Source organism: Augochlora pura, chromosome 1 (genome assembly GCF_028453695.1).
Source record: "Augochlora pura isolate Apur16 chromosome 1, APUR_v2.2.1, whole genome shotgun sequence".
NCBI lineage: Eukaryota > Metazoa > Arthropoda > Insecta > Hymenoptera > Halictidae > Augochlora > Augochlora pura.
Genome location: NC_135772.1, coordinates 12,525,881 through 12,549,019, shown reverse-complemented (window position 1 = coordinate 12,549,019; position 23,139 = coordinate 12,525,881). Strand labels below are relative to the sequence as shown.

At 35.8% G+C, this 23,139-nt stretch overlaps 2 protein-coding genes across 2 annotated transcripts in view; both read right to left on the bottom strand.

Annotated features, from left to right (window-relative positions):
- Nucleotides 1-6,789: 6,789 nt before the first annotated feature.
- On the bottom strand, nt 6,790-19,218 carry LOC144470670 (uncharacterized). The gene is made up of 2 exons (XM_078182091.1): nt 15,472-19,218; nt 6,790-14,589 (listed from the first exon to the last, which is right to left on the bottom strand). Exons 1-2 carry the CDS (start codon nt 19,216-19,218, stop codon nt 14,494-14,496), a joined length of 3,843 nt encoding a protein of 1,280 aa, XP_078038217.1. The 3' UTR covers nt 6,790-14,493.
- LOC144478715 (uncharacterized) overlaps nt 19,087-23,139 on the bottom strand; it is a 113,617-nt gene continuing 109,564 nt past the window's right edge. The window contains exons 16-18 of the mRNA XM_078196924.1: nt 22,947-23,127; nt 21,700-21,986; nt 19,087-19,208 (exon numbers count right to left, since the gene is read on the bottom strand). Coding sequence (XP_078053050.1) covers nt 21,722-21,986; nt 22,947-23,127 — 446 coding nt within the window. The 3' untranslated portion in view covers nt 19,087-19,208; nt 21,700-21,721. The remainder of the gene's footprint in view (nt 19,209-21,699; nt 21,987-22,946; nt 23,128-23,139) is intronic.

Genomic DNA, 23,139 nt, shown 5'->3' with positions numbered 1-23,139 from the left:
GAACGTGGGACGCGCTGCTAGCCAGCCACGGATTCACTGAGGGCGACGCGCGCGGCTGCTTGGCGGCACCGGCGTGTAAACCCACGGTGGCGTCATACCGATCCGAAAATAAATCCCGCGGGATCCAATGGGTAAGGTGCAGGAATGCTGGCACGTGGATTGTGTCACGAATATCATTCGCTGTTACGGTCCCATCTGTTCGCCCTTCCGTTAGATATGCGCAGTCACAACTGGCAAAGTAGCAAGGCCCCTGAGCAGCGACGAGTAGCGATGGGCGATCGATAGTTATCGGGCCGATTGATGTTGAAATTCACCCCCTGCACTACAATTTCTAACATAGCTACGTTAACAGTAGGTTTACAACGCATTAAAAGCAGCTGGTTTATGTTGCTTCATGAAAATAACAAACGTATATTTATTTAGACTTTTAGCGATTTTTATTACATGTTCAATGAAGCAATCATAAACTGACGCGTTCTGTAAACTTAGTGTTAATTACGAGTTATTCGTCCTTAGCTCCTTGCCCCATAATTTAAGTTCTATTGACGTGTGCCGTAAACGACGACAAGGTTGACCACCCGTCGAGCCATTTCACGGTTCGCCTAAGCGTACAAAGTTGTGCCAATCGCACACGACTTACATAATGTAAATTACATACCTAAGATACAGTTAATGCAGAATAATATTATTAATTATATTAGCTAATTCTTTTTCGTTTACTCCTAACTGATATAAAGTTGTCACAGTAATAGAAGGAATCTCCGTATAATTTCAAATTTTTCATTGCTTGCTTCTTTCCAAATTCATTGCTAGAACAGTTAACGATTAATGTACTCTTGCATATAACTCTGACATGGCGGTTTCACCACAGCTCTCACTTGTGATCCGTGTAGTCACAAAAAGTCACTACGGTAAGGGTGAGTAGACGCTCAACGCTGCTGCGTAAGGCTTCCACGCACGCGTAGCAACGTCTTGTACCTCTTGGACTACACTATTCGCGATATACATTTCTGGCCCAATTGCATGACCATGAACTCACACGTAATTATAGATCATAGAATTAATTCTTTGCCCTATAGTATCGTGTCTGATCTGTAATATGATCTGCTAAATATAATTGCTGCTCAAGTCTTTTAAATAGAAATAAAACTATTATATATTCTCCTATTATCAATATTTCAAGATTAAAATGAAGGTTGGCAATCAACAAATATAAATTATCTTTCTAATAAAGTATCTAATAAAGTACTTGAGCGTGACAATTTTTGCTTTTTCCATGCCTTCGTTCGCTTTCATTCCTATATTTTTATAACAGAATAATCAAATTTTGTTTCGATTTACTAGAAACGAAAAACAATCATATTTAGCAATAGGTAATAGGTAAAATTGCATGAGGGAGGCGTGTGCTGTGCTCACATAGCGTTATTCCATCGAATTGATGCATAAAAGTCAATGGCCACGTCAGTCACTTTTGAAATACAAAAATCAATACTTTTGGCATATTCGAGATATCGTTGTTGCTGCCAACCGGCCACGATACGGTAGAACTCTATTTGTCCGCACTCCATTTATGTGAACGAGCTTGCAGCGAGTTTCGATTATGTGAAATCAGAGTTGAGCTTTTATCGCATAAAATGCGGTCGAACAGTGGATGTTACGTGATATTGTGTAAATAAAGCATTATGTTTCAATAAATTATCGGTACGATGTGTTGTTATTTTCTTCACAAATTACGAACACGATATACATAGATATATGTGTAATACATGGTGTATGTCAAAGAGAAGTTTCGTATTAAATAAATTGGAAGTCCAGAATGAAAATTTGTTCTATTTATGCTGCAAGAAAAACGCTTCACGTCACAATTTCAAACAATGTTTTATTCATTGAGTGAGCTGTAGAATATAGAATTTAAGTATGAACAACAAAAATCATGAAAACAAATTCGATAGCAAAATAGAACAAGGTTACTATAAATTAAAACATCTACGAAGGTTCTCGCCTGTTATATTATGTAAAAATATCATAAAAAAAAGGAGAGACCCAAAAAGCGTTCAAACAAGTCGAGATGTATCATTAAACGTTACAAATAATTTGTTCATTTATATATTGTCATTTTCCCACTTACATATAAATATTTTTGATATTGTTTCTAGCATGCTTTCTGATTATTATAAAATGAAAAGTACAAAAAATCCAGGGCTGTCATATTTATCATATCGCGTGGTCTGGTTTAGGTTAGTAACATGATGTGATATGCATATGAGGGCAACTTATTAATTAGTGTTAAGCTATGACCACACCTTGCGAGCTAGCGACAACTACCCCCGTCGTGTTGCCGCGAGTGTTTCTTTACAACGCGAATAACAAGCACGCAAGGTAGTATGAGCCGTCAGTTACTGCAAAAGAAACCCTGCTATTTAGATTTGATATTGGTGCTGTTGCGTATACACGACACGACGAAACGTAACGAATAGTAGACTGCTAGGTACCTTTGATGTACCTAGGTACCTTTGATGTTATCAAAAAAGTCGACCGTAACAATGGAACACTCGCACCGAAAAACCGAACAAAAGTCTGTTGCCGAAGTTTCGTGCAACCCAACAGATGTTTGCTACCGGAAACAGTTGAATATAGAAGGATCGATGCAGCAACCTTGTATTTTTCATCTCAACATTTATGAAACAGTTAGATTAACTATTTTCCAAAAGATCGACCGTATAATTTCAATTTTTGAATATTTTGAAGCAGTTTTAAACAATTTATTGTACAAAAGTATTCCAAGCAGGTATAAATTCACCTTCGAACAAGTTTTATCTTTTTATCATGCTATATGCATAGTTACTAATATTTAAATATGAAGAAAAATTCTGTAAGTTTCTTTACGATTATAAGGCACCATGAAAAATTGGTTTCACTTTAGGACGAGTTTTTAAGGCTTTTTAGCTCTTATTCTACTTCAACGTAATAATTCTACTTAAACAGATATGGTACTGATAATAGTATAAGACTCAAAATATCACTTTATAACTTAATACATTATTCCCTTAAAAAGAAATTTATGAATCTACTTTCGTTCGAAGTTACAAACTTGAAAAAGAAGATTACACTGGAAGAACGTGATCATAATTTATCATAGAAACTTCTAGCTAATTGGTTGATTTGCCTAGACAGGGTAGCGTCATACTTAAAGAATTGTTAATTTTACAAATGTCACTTCGCCGTTTAAATGATTTACATCATTAACAGGATGCATTTAACTCGGCTGGTCGGAAGTTTCGTGGCAAGTTTTATCAGCAGTTTCATTAAAAGTTTCCAGCTGTATGCATATAACGCGAAACTTGACGTGAGAATTTAGACTGTGCTGGAGGTGTTCCATGCATTCAAGCCTCGCAACATTGTTTGCCAAGGACAAAGCCGCGCGTAGCCATCGCGGATCAATGGCCTATTGAAAATTTGTTTACATTCGATCGCGGTAAACTACGACCCATGTATGTGCACAGATGCGCGCGTGTATTTGGTTCTACACAAAAATCTGCCATACGGTTTATCGCATCGTCGTTTTTTTTTTGCTTTCATCTGCTGGTACATGATGTTATTCAACATCGATTTTTATTCAGCATCATAGCTCCAGATTGCAAAGACATTGTACAATCATGGTTACACTTTAACAGTTCTCGAAGAATACTCACGTGCAACGTACAATATTTATAAATAGTAAGTAGCTCAGTACATTTTTCTTCTTTGTAAGAAATTAACCGTTACATTTAAAGAAACAAAAGTGACATCCATTTTTTAACTAACTGCTATTATTATATTCTTATTATTATACATTTTTAAATTTTTGTTTGAAATATGTTTGTGTTTTATTTAAAATAACGGAGATTAAATAATTCAAGTGGACTAAATTAATAGAAAACACTGTATACGTATTTTGTAATAATCATACTTTTATTACAGAGTAGGTCACTGTATTTTAATTTCAATTTCTATTTTTTTAGAATAACTGTAAAAGATAGGAAAAAATATTGCGACAAAAATTATTCCTTTTAGTGGCCATTACGGTGACTGTACTATTTAAATAATTGAGAAAGGTTAAAACGTAAACCTAAAAAATGTGTGACATTCATTTGATACTGTTAGAGTGAGCTTGCTCGACAGACTAGATTTATGAATCTCTGTTGATCAGGAGACAGGTATAAGTTCCTCTGTGCAACAAAATCTTTCGCTTACAGGCTACATAAGCGAAACTTTAGAGTTGTAAGGTCTAATGACATGGGAGGCTAAATATGCCTTAATCAGCATTTAAGCTAACTATTATATACGGAAAAGTTAGCTCAGCAACATGGGTAAGGGTCTCGTGCCATTGTTTAGTTTACAGCGAGCACAGGGACGGACCCAAGAAGTCTGGCGTCGCACTTGTCGTAAATTACAGCCAACTCCCTTTGAAGAGTCGTCGAAGACAACATCCCCAAAGACCGAAACGCTTTTCCCAGGGACGGCGACAGTTACAGGGTGACTTTCTTCATTAAAAGATCTTCCATGTCAGTTCGAGCTTTTCACAAATTTTAATTAATACTCTTTTCATTCGCGTTTCAATTTAAAAATTCCTATAAAAAATCTTTAAAGCACAATTCACTTTTCTTTGCTTTTACTGTAATGTTTTACGATAATATTTATAGACATTGCGTTACATATTTTAGCTTTATCTTTGTAATTTGATAACAAAGTACGCAAACCTGTATAAGCGCTTTACATAGTTAACAAATAATTCTTTGAAATATTTGTACTTATTATTTTAAAAAATATGATGTGATATTTTATATCGAAATCTATTTTAATATTACAAATCCAAATAGTATGATAACAGATGATTCAGCATATAACACAGAATAAGTGTCCCATAGAAGTAAATAACTCGTTCAGCGCAATCTTCTGTTACACTGCAAAACGATGTTGCTAAAAGCATTCGCATGCAACCGTGTGCCCAATTCTAGTTGCTCGCCAATTTTATATCTTGTCAAATCCGTGTAACGAATTTTTACGGAGCTCGTAATTCTATTTTTTTGTTTCCTCTACATGGTACACTGCCATACTCCAATTTCAATTTCCATTTCGTTACACTTTTTCTCTACTGTTAAATGTTCATATATTTATTGTCCGGAGTCATTCATAAAGAAACGAGAATTTTCTTTGTTGCTGACTTCAAACAGTCAATTTTATAACATATTGCTCTTTTTCTGAAGTCGTCACGAAGATGCAATTTTACATGGCATGGTTTCATTATTTAAATTTTTATTTGGAATGTCATTAACCTTGACGTACCAAGATTAATATCTTTTATCTTCTAAATCAATATTTCTGCAGGGGTATTAACGCCATGTTTAGTTTCAAATAGTTTTGAAATTTTTTATTATGCTCCGTTTTAGCAGTTGGCGATTCGTTTCATTCATGATCTTGAAAGTCTACATTTAACCAAGATACGTACTGGTAGAACACGCAGTTATACCTAATCTCTTCCTAAATTTAGGAAGAATTATACACAGAAAGTGTCATTTAATCGATAGCACCGGCTGTTAATAGACGCCCCATTTACGCAACATTTCTGCCCAAGGTGAGTCAGGATGGAGACACGTAATTGCCAAAAATTTCCACTCTGACATAAATCCTCTCGTTACTCATCTACAGCGATTTCGTAACGGGATAGCACAACTCCGCGGAAAGAAGACACGCGATGAAGCATGCCGTCATAAGTTCTCGTAAACAGAAACAATGTAAATATAAATCTTGTAATTACGATTTCGACGTTGCACGCGCACGCTTCTTCACGAACAGTGGAATCACACGAGAGAGACAACGTCGTTCATTGTCTGACATAACGAAACTCGAATAAGGATTAACCACGCGATGAGGTGAATATTATCTTGAATTTAATTTATATTTAGTACGATCTTTTAGACTTTTCGTTCTTGAAACTAATAAGGAATTTTAAAAACTCAGATGTTTACGAATAATACCATTGCAAAATATAAATGTAATAACAATGGTTATAATTGTGCGAAAATAAATAATTAGATGCAGTAAAGCATAATAGGATAATAATTGCATTGAGAAATATGAAAGTAATCGCCGTCAAACAGGGAAATTGTTTTTGTATTCCATGCTAACACTTGTTGTTCAGAAACTTGTAATAAACTTTAATAGATTTTTTCCTTGCTAATTATCCTTTGAACTTGACCCAAAAATTTTAATGATTATACTAGATTGATAAATAATAAATTTAACGTCACCATTCTAATTACGAATGATATTACATTTGAACGTATTTTAAATAGTTTTAATATTCTTAACAGAGGAAATATAATCTATATAAATTATTTGTTCAGTGTTATTTCTAAGGTAAATCGTAGGTTTACAATATTTTATAAAGTGGCACCACGTATTTTTAACTTCTTGTTAGGATCAATATACCGGATCCTAGGCAACGGTGTAGTATACTTACTGTACTATTTACTTTAGAGTTACTGCCTCAATTTATTTCCTGGATAAAATCTTCACACGGTTGACTTCGTGGTCGTTTCAGGTATTAGCGTCGTGCGAAGCTACATTAGTTTGCAGCCTTTTAATGTTAATTGTATTTGAGTAATCAATATGATTCGTTTCAAACTTTTAGGCATACATGTTACAAAAAGCATAATTAAAAATGTCAATAAACGTATCATTGTATTTTATAAGGCTTTATTTTGTACATATTTTTAAGTATTTATGTTTTACGTTTTTTTCTTTGTTCGCGACAACAAAATATGCTGTGTTCCATTTTTTGCTGAAAATACAAAACAACGCTGAACTTCCCGAAGTTCCGTTTTTGCTTTGCTCCGACTATGTGTTAAGAGGGACGAAGACTACGTTTATAGCATAGAAAATAATAATTTATTCAGCATTTAGCGGAAATATAAACGTACAATGTAATGCAGAACATTTATCCCGAAATGAACATAAATGTTAACTGACCGCAAGAGCGTGTGTAGTTCTACTGCATAGTACGAGGCGTTCTTGTTAAACACAACCGTTGTCTCGTGTACGATTGTATATTCTTTCCTAAATGTTACAAAACAGTGAACGAGTCCACGTTTTTATCCGGTAAATTCATCTAAACTTTTCCTTTTATGCGACCCTTTCTTTCTTTGACAAGAACTAACATATTTCCAAGCATCTGTGGTAAATACAGAAAAGGATACAGCGGATTCCTCGAGCGATCGATATATGCAATAATTGTAATACCTTTTCCATATTTTTGTTTCTTCGAAGCTCATTAAAATAACAAAGCTTTATCGTTACATTGTGCATTTTATGCATTTATTTATGATCGCCTAAAATACCTAAATATTTAAGAGGGCACTAGAATAATTTTAATTCGCGTATATTAATTATATTTCTGTGACAATATTGTGCACACATTTGTGGATCTTTTAGCATAAATAGCGCATCATATTTTCCACAAGATGTAATTGAAAATATATATAAATGTATGTCGTATGGTTTGTAAGTTTTTAAGTATTATTTGTAAGTTCTTAATTTATTTAATATGAATTAAGTATTGAACAAAATGTGATGTAAACTAACAGATGCAGATTAAAGAGTGGATGTAAATATTAGCGAGATATCACTTCAATTATAATTATGAAAATTGTTTCGGGATGGCACTGTGGAATAATACATGAATGCAGTGAAAGGACTTAAAAGAATAAACTGAAATAATGACACTAAAAGTCTGAAGAAAGCATTGAATGAAACTACGTAAATAATAGAATATTGTGAGCGTAATGAAGGCAGCACCTTTCATTGCAAGATGTAATTATTTTTACGAACTATACTGCTCTCTTTAAATATTTGGCGTATTGCCTCATAAACCATTGTGAGAAATATTTAAATACTTAAATCGAGCATGCGTTCTCGTCTCTTAATTGTTATTTCGAGCCAGCATGTTTGTTTCTATAAAACAAAATAATATATTATACTTACTACACAGTATTATTACTAAACTTTATGTAAAATTCCAAGTGTGCTAAATCAATCATACGTAGTAGTTTTATTAAATAAAAGTATTATTAATTAAATAAAAATGTGTTCCTCCATTTAACGATTTAAATAAGTCAGAAGAAATTGATTAATGTTCTTAAAGTCATCTAATTACTTCGCAGTATAGTGTTTCACTTATTCAATTTTGTTATGAATGCATAAAGTCCGCAATCGATTGCTTTAAGTTTCATAAAAATTGAATGTCTTTCTGATAATCAGATTACATAGCACGAAGATTGTCCACTAGAATTTTGTGAAAACGTCGCTGCAAAAAAGGATCCACTGTATCGCATTTTGTTGCTTTTTCAATCTGTAGCTTAAAGTGGGCTGCTACACGTAACGCTCTTCTAAATGCGATTTATTTCGCACAGCTCAGGCTTCATGGGCCTTTCAGCTATCTAGCTATGTAAATTAACGTTGTAAATGGCGGTGTAATGATCAGGGGCATGGTGGAATGGAGGAGGATAAGTCACATTGCGTATTACAGAACAATTATTGTGTAATAATACTCACATTCATCTTGTACAAGTATATTACATATACATATGTGTCTCTATAAACCTATATGTATGTATACACGGTTGAATTCATTCGTTTCCATACTGAACGCCGAGGACGAACAAAAGCAAAAGAAATAAAGTAATTTGATATTATTAAAATTCTTTTCCATCGGCTTTCACAAATTCAGTGCTCGTTATTGAACTCTTTTCATCGCGAGATTGATTTCTCTTGACAGAAACATAAAGGAAAAATGTTTGAGAAATGAATTTATTTAGAACGTCTTTCTTTTAAAAGTTTGAACAATTTAAGTAATATTTGCGTAATAAATATTATTTAATATAATAATATGATACAGAATTCATATCAATTATGACCGTAGAATTATAACGTCTACAAAATTATTCCAGATAAAAGTTAATAATATGGAACATCCGATTTTAAAAGCTTGTAAAAACTATTATCATTATACTAATATAATTAAGGAATTGTTGAATTTTTTAAAAATATGTAGAAAGGCTAAAAGGTTTGTAAAGAAAATTAGGAAAGGTATTACTTTTATCAGAAAAAATTAATATCTCGCGAATGTAAAGAATAATCAAATGTTTTCAGCTTTCAAATTTTCAATTTCACATTTTCAGCTTTCAATTTCAAATTTTTTCCAGCTGATGATAAACAATTTTGAACAATATTTGGCGCAAACAGTGTACTTTTCAACTTATCTCCGAGCGTAATAGTATTTGACTATATGATATACGTACCAAAAATGATTGCACATCATAAAATGTAAACATTCTTCTCTTTTAATATTGGAAGCCCAAGCGATGCGCAATTGTTGGCATGATTATTTATAGCTTCTGGGAAACTAATACACATCTTCATCGACATTTTACGATGTTCCATATTGTTTGCTATTGCATACTACAGTTGCGTTTACTCAATATGTTCACGTATATATTATGCTCCGACTGCGAATCTAATTCTAATGTTAAACAATTTCCCTAAAATGTTCCATTAAACCTTTCATTTGATGCTAGAAACCAAACTCAGTTATAGACGATTATATTAGATCAAATGGAACAAACAAGTTCGACGGAAACTATCCATATCGAAATTTCATTGCTTCAATAACGATATCCGCGTACAATATGAATACGAATGACTAACCATGCGTATATAATACTCAGAGAGTCGAAACCGTCATAATGATTACAGTTACGTTAATTCGCAGTTGTCTTTACAAAAATGTCTCGCTCACAAATATAACAACTATAATAATTGCATCGAAAAAAATCACTATTCCGTTATACACCGAAATATCTACTTATAAAGGAAACAATTTTATAAAGACAGATAATTGAATGTAGAATAGAACAGTCATTTAGCAAGAAGCCTAGAACGTGTATTAAAAAAACACGTGTCCCTTCGTCGGTAAAAATTAAGGAACCGACTAACTCGTCAAATATGCGTACATCTTTGTAGATTCTTATAAAATAATTCACTACGCAAGCGAGAAAAGAAAATATATATATACTAGCGCCATTTAATCACCGTTTCTTCATTTTCATCGATGAATGTAAATACAGAAAGTACACTATCGCCCGCTCGAATCTCTCCGGTTATTGGATTAATAATTCTACGAGCATGGTCGCAAACGAAATTTGCCTCGCAAAGCGTATTAGACCTATCGGGATTATGATCAGAAAACTGTGATCGGAAATGGCATCTCTAGCAGTGCATTACAGTGAGATTATTAGTTCTCTCGGAAATGCAGTCAGAGCACTGTCGCGTCGGGGAAATCTCTAGAGGGAAATCACGGGGAGGAAAGTCTCCGCTAGAGTCGTACGGTGAGAATGTTGCTTGCGCGGAATCGTGGCTAGAAAATCGGGATCGATAAGAAGAAAACTTTTACGGACGATCATAACCAAAACTTCGACGTTCTCACCGTTACGGCCCCAGGGCGGAGAACGTTAAGCATTGTCGGTCACCAAATCGGCACGCTTAAAGCGCAACTCTGAATTTCGATCAGCCAGGTGCGAATGTCACGGGTCTCGACTCTCTGACGGTAGTACGCAAGTCGTAAGAAGCATCTCGTTTACGTATCCTAACTATCAACTATGTTGTTACTCTCCTGTTCACCGTCAACTTCCTCCTACGTCGTATACAGTAACGCGTTCGCTTCGATCGCCACACTTATTAATAAATCAACAGAGGAAAATAAAACAATTGCATAGTTACACCGCGTTAAGTCTCATTTGGCTGACGAATTGCACGCTTCAAAAAAAAAAAAAACAAAACTTCTATATCACCTACCGTGTGTCGAATCTGCAAAAAGTACTTTCATTTTGATCGATTCATCGTTTTCCTTACCGTCGAAGAGCACTGAAATTGTTTTTTGCGGATATGTCAGGATTGTATCTTGAACTTTCAAGTACGATAACAAATTGTTTCATCTAAATTGTCATGAAATAGTCGATAATTTTTGTTGTAGAATTTGCAAGCTTTAACTTTGCGTTTGTTTTATTAAAAGTATCTGCGAATCTAAAGTAAAAGTTTATGAAAAGACTAACTACTTTTTATTCGTATCCTTCGTGTTCTGTTTTGAAAAGCTAGAAGCCTAATGTTAATCAGGAATGCGTATTTGAAACCAGTAAAATTTCTACCGAACAAAAACCGCAATAAGTACATTACTTGTAATTGTTAAAATATCTATAATAAACTTCTCAGAAGTCAATTATCTAGTTCAAGTAATAGGTCTGTCTAAATACTTTTGGCACAAGTGTTCACATCTTTATTTTACGGTATAGTAAGAAATTGAAATTGCAGGTCAAGAAGAAAACGTTTCGAAAGCAACTTTCAGTATATAATAAAAATCGTATCGCATTAGTTATTCATGCGCAGACCTGTTTGGTAGATCGATTGATCACACTTGATTTAATCAACGTGTCTCTCCGTGACTATCAAAATGGTAGTACCTTTTCGTACGACACACTCTATTTAATATGTATATTAAATCGTCCTGGTAAACACGTATGCATAACGCAACAGCGCAACAAGTATATTATTTTGCCGCTATTCAGCCACGTAAATTACTCCCTGTTTACGTAATAATTTGAATATGCACAGGGCCATGTGGGGTACGCGCGCGCGCGTGCGAATATCTTGCGATACGCTGTGTCGCTAAAAAACAATGTTCACCTACGGAAAGTCGCGCTGGAATGGTGGTTGCGACAATAACAGAGCTGAAAGCTGTACGCCGTTTCTTGTACAATGCACGCGACTGCGTACGACAGAAACCGAGAGCTAACCGTAATTTAACGAGCAAATTAATGGAAGAACAGATTCTTAGTACGCGAGACAATGACACGTTTCTTTTCTATTGTCCCTTTAGAACTTTCACAAATTTATTCTCGTCCATTGGGTGCATCGGATGAATTTCAGTAATTGTCAAAATGTGCAGCACACTTTGCAATCAGCACGTTTCTCAACATTTTTGGAAAATGGTGGTGAATGAATGTTTTGTAGTATTTTTCAGTTTCTAATAGACTGATTATTGCACTTAAAGACTGCTATTAATGTAGAAATTCTAGTCGTGTGTAAACGCTTATGTGTATATGAGTTATAAATCTATTTAAGCTCATTCATTCAGAATTAATATTTCTTGAACACAATAACGAGGTGTTGATTGATTGAAATGATTTCATTGTGAATAAAATAGATTCATCTATTAGGAAATAGACTTTATGCTTGAGTCTAACTTCCGCGAACTTTAATATACAAAAATTCACAGTTTGCTAATTACATTATAGACATAAATATTATTTTTACAAGAAGTAAGATCGGGAAAGAGTAGAAACTTTTTTTAATATTTTTTTCTCTTGATTTCTTTACGGGAAAGCTCTATTCGTAATTAGAGCATTGAACAGGATTTTGCATACTTGAAAGAATTAAAAGAAAGTTGCCAACTCACGAATCAGTGACACGGCAAAATTTTGGTCCTAAATTCTTCTGGGAAATAGTCGGCAAGTGGATACGAGCAAAAGTTTTGATGGAATTGGAACGTAGAAAATAAATCAGCAAATAAATATTACAAGAATGAAAACTTATAAAAGTTAGGATAAAGTAATTTCTAACGCAATCGAATAACAGCATTTACAAAATAAGGAATATTAACAATTTAGGATGAAAGAACAATTCTTCGAAGAAATATAAAATTTGTTCTAGTTACTGTTTTATTCTTTAATATATTACACAAATTTGGCAATATAATTTGCTGTTATAATTAAAATTCTAGCAAACGAATACAAATACGAAACTGTTTTAGTTTCTGTTTTAGCCTGATATTTTCTCTTACAAAAATCATGTGCCTAGATACAATAAAACATCAACGATATAAACGAATGTAAACACGATTTTGACTCAATCATTGTTGGAAAAGCGGTAAATAAAAATTAAAAACTTGTTTTAAGCACAGCATTCCTATTATGCATCACGATTTAATAACTACCTAAACACTGTCATCAAATATATTCTGTAAACTAGTTGAAAGTAAAATCAACAATTTTATACAATTAAGAGACGAACAATCTTACCGTACTAAAGCGCCGCGATTGTTCTAACAAACATATAACTTACTAGAATTAACATAAAATATATAGTCAATGATTAGATGTAAAATCATTTTCGTCAAAAGCTTATGAAATTATTTTACAAATAGTCTAAATAGAAGGCAAACGAACAGATAAATTGAATAATAAATGACAAATTTAACCGTGTATAATATCATATTCAACTTCATATCGATGTTAACAGAGCAAGGAAAACATATTGTTCTAAGCGAGACATTAAACTGTTCTCTATATTTAACTAGCTTTACAAATAATCTATGTAAAGGCTCGTATTATATATCTATTCCTCGTTATACTTCCTAACAGTATTCCACCGAAAATTAGCGGTAATTTAAATTATTTCATTGCCCGAGTAATACTGATTCGAGCAAAGCCACAAATTGCACGGTTTCTTGTTTTCGTTGCGCTCATGCTCGTCGGGGGGGTAATAAATCCAGCTGAGCCCCATTATCCAGAAATACGTAAAATAAGTCAGACAAAATGATGCAAGAAATTACGAGGATCGCCATGGAAACGAACAGTCGGGGGTGCCGGGCATATCGAATAAATAGCGCTCATCGTTGAATGCGCTTGACCGAAAAATCTGTTTTCCGCTAAGTCTTCGAATCTCGAAATGCTCACAGCAGACTAGTATATCTGATTTTCGCCAGGTAAGCAACGTTGCTAGCTACGTTTCCGTCAAATCAAATATACCGCACAGATCGTTAGTTTGGCGCGTTCATGCGCAACTATTCGCGATTGATTGAACAAAAATTTTAACGTAATCACCGTCGCGATTGTCATCACTTACAAAGTGATCGACAAGATAATACCAGATTATCTAAAATGTTTCTTATTGTGTGCAAACTGTAGTTGCCAATGCTACTGATTTACGTTTGACGCGTATTTGTTCATCGGTGTTCAGAGCGTTTTATCCTACACGAATTTATATTATCAATTGAATTTGTCAAAATTATTGTCTTCGTCATTGTTTGATATATGATATTATGATAGTTTTTTTTTTTGAATGGGAAATATTGTTTAAGCGAGAATTTTATTTTTATTTCCGTGACTTTTCGGCGACTCAGCTAATGAACGATCACTTCAACCAATACACCGATTGAACGCCGTTCAAATCCAATTTCAAGATCGATCTCGCGAATCACTAGGAAATCTGTTCTCGAGTCGAGGCCTCGAACGAAAGCATCAAGAACGAATTGATACACTGACGCTACGTATCGTCGCGGTTAAATTTCGTTGAGATTCGGGGAAACAACGACAACAGCTTAAAAGTAGAAACTACTTTTAACTATACAGTACAGTAAAATACGAGGCGTGGGGTTTCTGGATTTGGAACGAAGCTGTTAATACCTGAAAATTCCCCGCGTCCTGCTGCGGCTTGTATCTGCGAAAAAAATGGAAAAGAATCGTTACGTTTAGTATACTTGTTTCCTGTCCGGGTTCCCAAAATAATTATTACATTATTTATTTAAAAGAAATCGAAAAGAATGGAATATCAATTGCTACATGTATTTTAAGGAAACGTTTTAAGTAATAAAACTGATTTCGCAACAGTAATTTCATCAATATAGTGTAATCACATTAACTACATCACGACATTTTATTTATTTAAAACCTGTCGGTATTTTTACTAGCGATTGAAAAAGTTGCTTACAACTTATAGATTACTGGAACTTGCAACTGGTTCCTTAATGGTCACAGATTTCGTGTTTATAATACAGAAATTCGGGCGATTTATTTTTTATTAATCTATAAGTACAACATTACAGTGTCAATATAGCACATTAATATTGCGTGATAGATTAAATGAATTACTACACATTTTTTGTCACGTTGTGATTAGAAATATTACGAGAATGATAATCCGAACTAATCAGAAAAGCATTAATGTTGAAACAATAAAGTAGTTACTTAGTTACAGTGCTACATTAAATCTTTACTGCCATGTGTAATAAATAATGTTGTACGTGGGCCGTTTTGGATTATAATGTATTAATACACGAAACACGCTTCGATAAAAAAATAATTCAGCTATCGCGTATTCAATTATCGTTAAAAATGTTAATCTAAAACTGCACAAAGATAACCCTCCAACTTTAATGTACAGAATCTCGTTGGAAATACGAAATTAATATTTTCTTAATAAGAAAATATAAGAGATAGAAAACTCCCTTTCAAGCAGTTCGTAAAGCAAACCATAAGGCTTCAACAATTTCATCAAGACTTTCAAATAAATATCGTCAAAGTAATTACACAGATAACCAACCTGTGCAGCAATTTCTCGTTTGTTAAAAGACCAGGCGCCAGCGTCCACCCAATCGTTCTGCTCAGCAGTTTTAGAATCCCCAGTTGCACACGAGACATCTTCCACCGTTGACGGTCTACCGAGAGCCTCGCTCTTGCCCTGCGATTTCGTAACTTGGTACGCGGGACTTCCCAAGGGGGCGGCATCTTGAGAACATTTCGCACCGATCACAGTATGTCCACCTCGAAACTGCACTGATTTCTTCCTCTTAACCTTACCGGATTTGGAGGTCGAATCGCCGGGAGACGCTAGCAACGTGTCTTCGCCTCTTCCCGTTTCCAAATCCTCGATTACCTCGACAGAATCATTCGGTCGGTTCGAATGTTCCACCTCGGGCATCTCCGTAATTGCGGCGCGGCCGTCCTTTGTTCTGGCCGATTCGACCGCACTCGTGACCGAGACCGACGTCTGAACGGTGTCCTTCCGGAACTCGGAGGGCCTAGGCGTCTTGATCGCTCTCGCCTCCAATCCTCTACGAATGCTGATCACCGACTGGTGTCCTGGCGCTTGATCTCTATCTAATTTATCTCTATCGTTAGTTTTAGAATCGGTGTCGGTCGTTGCATCGCGCCGAATCTCGTAGTACTTAACGAAGCTTCTAACTCTACCGGGGGTTATTGTTACAGTGTCGCGGGATTGGTCGTCACTTACAGCTACGGGTGTTACGGCCCTGTTATTGTCATTATTATTACAATGGGGTTGAGGAATCCTCCTAGCTATGGCACTTTTGGCGCCGCTACCCGTTCTCCTGCTTAAATCTAACTGTTCGCCGATCGGGCCACGATCATCGAGCTCCTCGTCATTGCAATCCTCTGCGTCAGTCTTTTCGCTGCAGCCGGCTACCTGTTGAGGCAGCATGGAGCTCTCTGCTGCGCTTATATCGCTCTTCTTATTAAACATGATGTTCTTGCGCGGAAACCTTGACTCGACGCAAGTCTCTAGTACGCTGCTTGACGCTTTTAAGTCGTCCTCGTCGTCACCTTGTTCCGATCTGTGTACATCCACCTTGACGATCTCCGTGTGACCGTCAGTCTTCTTGTCAAGGCTGGCTGGAAATCCACTGAGTTCACTTGTAGGTGTACTTCTGAAGCTGAATTCATCCGACGAATTCTTACCTTCGATCGACGGTCGCATTTGTTTGGAACTTTGCGAAAACCTCGTTGGATTTTTGTTATGGCGAGTATAGTGTACCGTTTCTGCTTCATAGATTTCCGATGTCGAATCATACGTTTCCTTATCACTGTTCACATGCAGGATACCATCGCTGCCACCTTGTTTTTCATTGCTTACCGGTCTCAATTTAATTTTGCTAAAATTTGATAGCAATTCGTTCAGCACGTCACATTTTACCTCGCCTGCGTTCTTGTTGCTCGGTTGAAAGATCCTAGGCGATCTTGGCTTGATAATTGAAGCGTCGATCTTCTTAGGGGATTCCTTGGTGGACTTCGTACCTTTCCAGATTCCCGCGTACGTCTTGATCGAATTAGATAGATGGCACGGAACTTTGCTTTCTTCTTCGATCACAGGGTCCAGTTCTTTTTTCATCACCAACGAGGATGATTTCGGATGAGTAGCTACGATCTCGCAACCCGTCGATCCCGCCCAAGTTTCAGCCTCCTCTTCGCAGAGCATGTTCTCTAAAAATGAGTTCCGCCGGATGCTAACCGGCACGCTAACTACCTGTCTAAAAGGTTCTTCGTCTGTACTCATCGCGTCGTCTATGTCACCCCCCAAATCAAATTCGTCAAGGCGGTCATCAAGTGTAGCAAACGATGAAGCAACGGCTTCTACACTGTCAGTTTTAGCATTGAAGGTCTGACTCGCGAACTCAGAATCATTCGACGAGGAGTCATGACGAACCACAAAGTTCCGGAGCGATTCGCTGACGAAAATTTTCCGCTTGTACTCCTGGCTCGTTTTATCGAACGACTCAGTCATTGCTGTCTCGTAGTTATCATTTCCTTGATTTTCAACAGGTAATTCGTAATTTGTATTAACCTCAGCAATGTTCGTTAACGAATTGCATCTCTCCTCATCGTTCTCTACCGTTGCCCGATTTTCAATTATTGTTTGGTTTATTGTCAATTTTTCCTCGCTGACCACGAAATCACTAATTAATTCTTGTTCCATAATGTTTTCTAGATCCGTCGTTAGTTTCTCTTCGATAACGTCATCCACGGATTCATTAGCGTTTTCAAAAGTTGTAGTCTTAACGATTTCAAATTCATAACTGGCATCCTTGTAAACTCCTTCGGATAGATTTGATAAAATCTGCGGTTCTGTCTTGTGCTCTTCTTCGTCGCACTGTACAAAATTAGACGAAAATTCAGAGTTGTTCAAATTCTCTTCGACCCTATCCAACATGGAAATATTCTCCGGTTGAGAATATATTTCTGCCCTCGTCAAACTTATCTCTAGTTCATCCATGTTCACAGACTTCAATGTATCAACCGACGGAGTACTTTCAAATGATTGATTTTGCAATTCCACGGAAGTCGAATCACCAAAAGCATCCTTTAGAACAACACTATCATTGTCATTTTCATCGGATGATTCTCGATCAGCCAAGTCAATAGAAGTACAATTATATTCAAATGGAACCTTATCGGCATCATTACGGCTGTTCAAAATCGTGCTGAAAGGTACGTCACCGAACTCGTCGGAGTCATCGGAACTCTGTCGACGTCCTTCGACGCATTCCTCTTTGAGTTCCGCATTGTCCGTGACCTCTGTTAACTGTGCAGAAGCGATAACGTCGTGAGTAATATCCTGCTTCCCAGGCGGATCTATGACTTCTCCTCCGTCCTCGCTAAGATCATGATCCGGGGTCGAGGAACTCGGGGATTGGATGACGAATCTCACTTTGGTTAATCTAGGAACGGCCGGTGGATCCTCGTCGAAGTTGTCGCAGAACATCGGACCAGCAGATCGGCGGATGTTCAACTTGCTGCTCCTGTCGATGTAGTCCTCGAAAACGAAGCGGTTCGAATCGTCGAACTTGTCGAACAAGTTGTCCGCGAAGGTGTTACCCCACCTGTCCAAACACCTCTCGAACGGTAGATTGGTCGTGGTCACGCGGAAACACATGTCGGCCTCTTCGTCGTCCAGCGAGTGCTCGAAAGACTCGTGGAAAATGTCGCGGATGGAGCTGACTAGCTGGACGATCGTCTCAGGCGTGGTGTCCTCCTCGCGCGGCAGGCTATTGGACATCACGTTCTGGAAGTCGTGCAGAGTGAACAGCAGCGGCGGGTATTTGTCCGGCTCCTTTCTCGATAATTTCTCGAATAACGGAAACGCGCGTTCAGCGCCCGCATTGGGAGCGTCGTTTATCTCGTTCGCGCCGTTGTTCGTCTCCTTAGTCGGTATCAGGTCGGCGTCTTCGAACTGCCGGGACAAAGGCCTAGCAGGCTTCTCCGAACTTAAGCTTTGCAAAGTTTCCTCCGTCTCTTCGGCCGGCCGACTGCTGTCTGGAATTGTTTCTTCTTCGTTTACATTCCGGTGACATTTGGTGACGCAGGATTTAACTTTTCGGGTTGTTCGCGGAGGAGGCGGTGGCGGTGGCGGTGCCAGACGTTTTCTCTCCGCCTTCTTTAGACTGCTCGGAGACGTTCTTTGAGGAGATTTTACAGTGCCGGCGAACTTTGCTTTGCGCTTTTTGCGCCGTGGCGGGACTGGCGGTGTACTTGCTGATGCTACGCCTGGAATCATAGGTTTACGAATATTTATTTACGTGATAATGGAAGCATTACGTAACTATGTAGACAGATTAAGTATCTATCATCATATTTTTTTATATCGAATGTGAAAATTCGTTCATTATTAACAAATACAAAAGTAATGATAAAACTCTTTACATGTCCATAAACGTTAATATAAACACGAATATGTTAAATCTTTTTTAAGCTGTACATTCGAAAGTATTGCAAGCTATCATAATAGCTTACTATGTTATTTAAATCTTGCATAATTAACGACAGATGTCGCATTTTTTTATTTAGCAAAAAGTCAAGAATATTTGTTGTTTTGTTTACATTTCTTGTAAATATTAATTATTTTAAATTGACACTCAAATTACTTAATTAGAATCGTAATACATGATTACACATCTATATTATGTCACTCTATGGGTAATGTTTAGATAGCAAAAATAATGCTAATTAAAATACACACGGTACAGTTTTGAAATAATTTCTAATTTGTTCAAGTTAAAAATCCAGAAAGGTCGCTGTATTTGTTCGATCGAGAATACAATTGAAGAATTCAATGACGCACTAAATTACGTACCAATACACAAAAAATGTTTTAATATTAAACACAGATATAAAAAACTTATTTTTGATATTCATAAAAACGATCTTTCACGCGCACAAAATAAATTACGTCTTAAAGTTCCAAAAAAATTGTTTACTACTCCAAAAGTGTATTAAATAGAACCTTATTGATTCTGAATTCACTTTTAAATTGTATTATTCAACATCTTTTGAACTATTTTTATGACACGTGTTAACTACGATAGTATTTCTCTCCACTATAACAAGATTCAGAAATCACTGTTCAAACAATTAAACTCTCAGTGGAACTATGATTAAATGGTGAAGTGAAAACGAAATTATAATTGTGAATATTATCGAGGCACAATCATATTCTGGTAATTACTTTTGTGCATATTGTAGGGGTAGTTAACAGGCGACGGACGGTTTTAAAAATGATCCGGGATGCGGAAACGCGAGACTGACGCGAATGTTAGACCGTTCGAAGAATACTAAAGGTGATTCTCTACAAATGACGGTCCCCTCGACCCCTCTCCATACGCGGTCAATAGCAGTGATTCAGTAACACGAGCAAGTTTAAATTTCTTACTCAATGAAGGAAGACCTACGTGGAACGCTAAAATCAATGACACTTGCAAATGTCATTCCAGATTTAACCCCTAACTTCAGCTATGTAAATTTCCTGATACTAAACATTCTAAAAAAAAAACGAATAATAACAGTTGTTTATATCCAAAATTTCTTAACTAATCATTATTTAATAATTCAATTAAAATATTTTAATATCGCTTTCTATTTACTTTCTTTTTAATTTCATAAATACTTCTAAAATGTTTACTATTAAGATTGTTCTCCTTTATTAAGTTACTTAATTTCATACATATTGGATTCAGGTTTTATTCATGCCTCATACATGGTGATGGCTTTTAAGGTGTAATTTTTAATCATTATATTCGTTATTAAACGACATGGGTTTAATGTGGTCATTTGTAATAACGGGCAAATAGAGAGTGTAACAAATGGTGCTGCTTCGAAGTCTGAGCAAGGCTTCGCCCGCTAAATGGATAAACACAATTCGATTAGGTTACGTGAACGATGCAGCCACGTTCGACATAATGGACATAACGACCTTAACGATATTTTGTCTTGGTTTTTATGCATAAGTGCATCCATCATCTCGATGATAATACTGAAAATTAGAGGAGGATTGTAAAAATATAACTGTTAAAGTTTTGATTGTGTTATATGTTTTAAAAAATTCATACGGCTTCGACTACATTAAATCAGCGAAAGTTGTACATATTTCATAAAATTTTCCATGCGCATATTCTGATGAATAAAATCATGTTTTTCTTCTAATGCGTTTGTTTTCCACGTGGACAAAATATACGCTCAAACCGTGGAAGGTTTAAAAGATTTGAAAATTAAGTTTTGTAACTCTCGAAACTATTCATTTTTGTGTTTGTCCTTTGTTTTAAGGTTTAATAGTTAAAGCAAACGCGTAACAACAATGGTTACGATAGCCATTTTTTTAGTAAGATGACATGACGATAGTAAAATTTTTCTGATAACTGATAATGCAACAACCAATAAATAACTCATCAATGATGACGATAGAGAAAATATATTCCCGAAGAAGATAATTCTACAGAATATTTACACCTGACAAATTAAAAAATAAGAATAACGTATAGCTAAATAGGAATTTAAAACAAAAAGCTTGAATTTTATGGAAATTGCATTAAAAACATTGTAAAGAGGATAATAATACAGACGTATATAAATATAATAACATTTAGTAATAAAATAAAATTATACGATAATAAAATATATATGTCATTTGTGTCAAACATGCTTTTTGAGTTTTAGACATAACTGTTCGATAGATTTAATAATAAAAAAAGTATTAATGAGATACCTGCAATTTAGCTTATGGTCGATTAAATAAAGACTTGTCGGCTCGTCCTACTGACATCGAAGTCCTCTATATTAAGCAATATACTGGCGGATTTAAGTGCGCTGTTATCGACGAGATCGCCCATGTATAAGCTGTTTGCATTATGATTGCCCATTGCGCTGGATGCAGCACTGCTGTATGCACTCGAAGTGTTTTGAACTGATGCGCCATCGGTGGTTCTCTGAACGAGCCATTTGTTCGTCACACTCGACGTATCCGCTTCCGAGGACACGTCGAATCTGATGTCACTGAAATCAATACGTGGACAACCTTCAGTTAAAAGATCAGTGGGTATGCTATCATCAAGGATACTCAAAACCCCCTTTTCGTCTGTTGCATCGAATTTTCGAGTACACTCAAAAGGTAGATAATGAAATTAATGTCGTTCATGAAAAGGAGTTGTAACTGTATTACCCTTTCAGGAGAAAAGAAAGTAATATTTACATAAACAGTTTTAATATTAAAAGTGAATTTAGACTGGTCAATTTGGGCGTGCATCCCGGATGATTTATCCGCAGTAATAAGTTTAAATGTCTTTAATTGTCTTTATCTATATTTCTTTCAAAGTAAATAGTGAACAAAATAGAGATGAGCTCTACTTTTAATGAATTGTAAAAAATAAAAGTTTCAAAATTAATTTTCGGGTATTATAGAGAGATTTCTAAAATTTATGGCGTTACCCTAAGTACAATATATTTTTAGTTGGCTTTGTAAAACGAATTACAGTAGATATTATCTTGTCCAAAGGTTTATTTTCGTTAATATCTTAATATCAAAACATGCTATTATCTAAAAATTTCATTCAAGTTCTCCATTAGGTGATAATGTAGCCAGATAATACAATGATTAGATAACAAAACTTTGAATACCAGAATATTGTAAAATTAAACATTCGGATAAAGGAATCTCTATGGAATCTTTCTTAATGCGTTTGATTATTTGTAGTCTAATGTATCCATATATACATTATAATGATATATTCGTAATGATCCGAGATCGTATGTTTTAGACCAATGTACAGCGCATAATTAGACAATGATTCATTAAATTGTATCAGCATCATTAAAACAGGATACAGTGAAATTCCCAGTGCGTAGCCCTAAATGTGTATCTTGAAACGAGAATTCTAGTTAACGTAATAACCACTGTCAGTTTTAATGAAACTGTCGGACGAAACGTTAAAAGAAAATAAGATAAAAATTACTCACTTCAAATAATTATTTTCTGCTACGTTTTGATCGTGAGTCTGCCTGGAGATAGCGTTTTTGCGAGAGGTGGCTTGAGAGAGAACCAGCTCGATCGTGTCGCACGAGCTCTGCAGCATCTTCAGAGCCTCCTCGTACCGTAGGTGCAATAAATTTTGTCCATTAATCGCCACGATACGATCGCCTGTCGCCGATA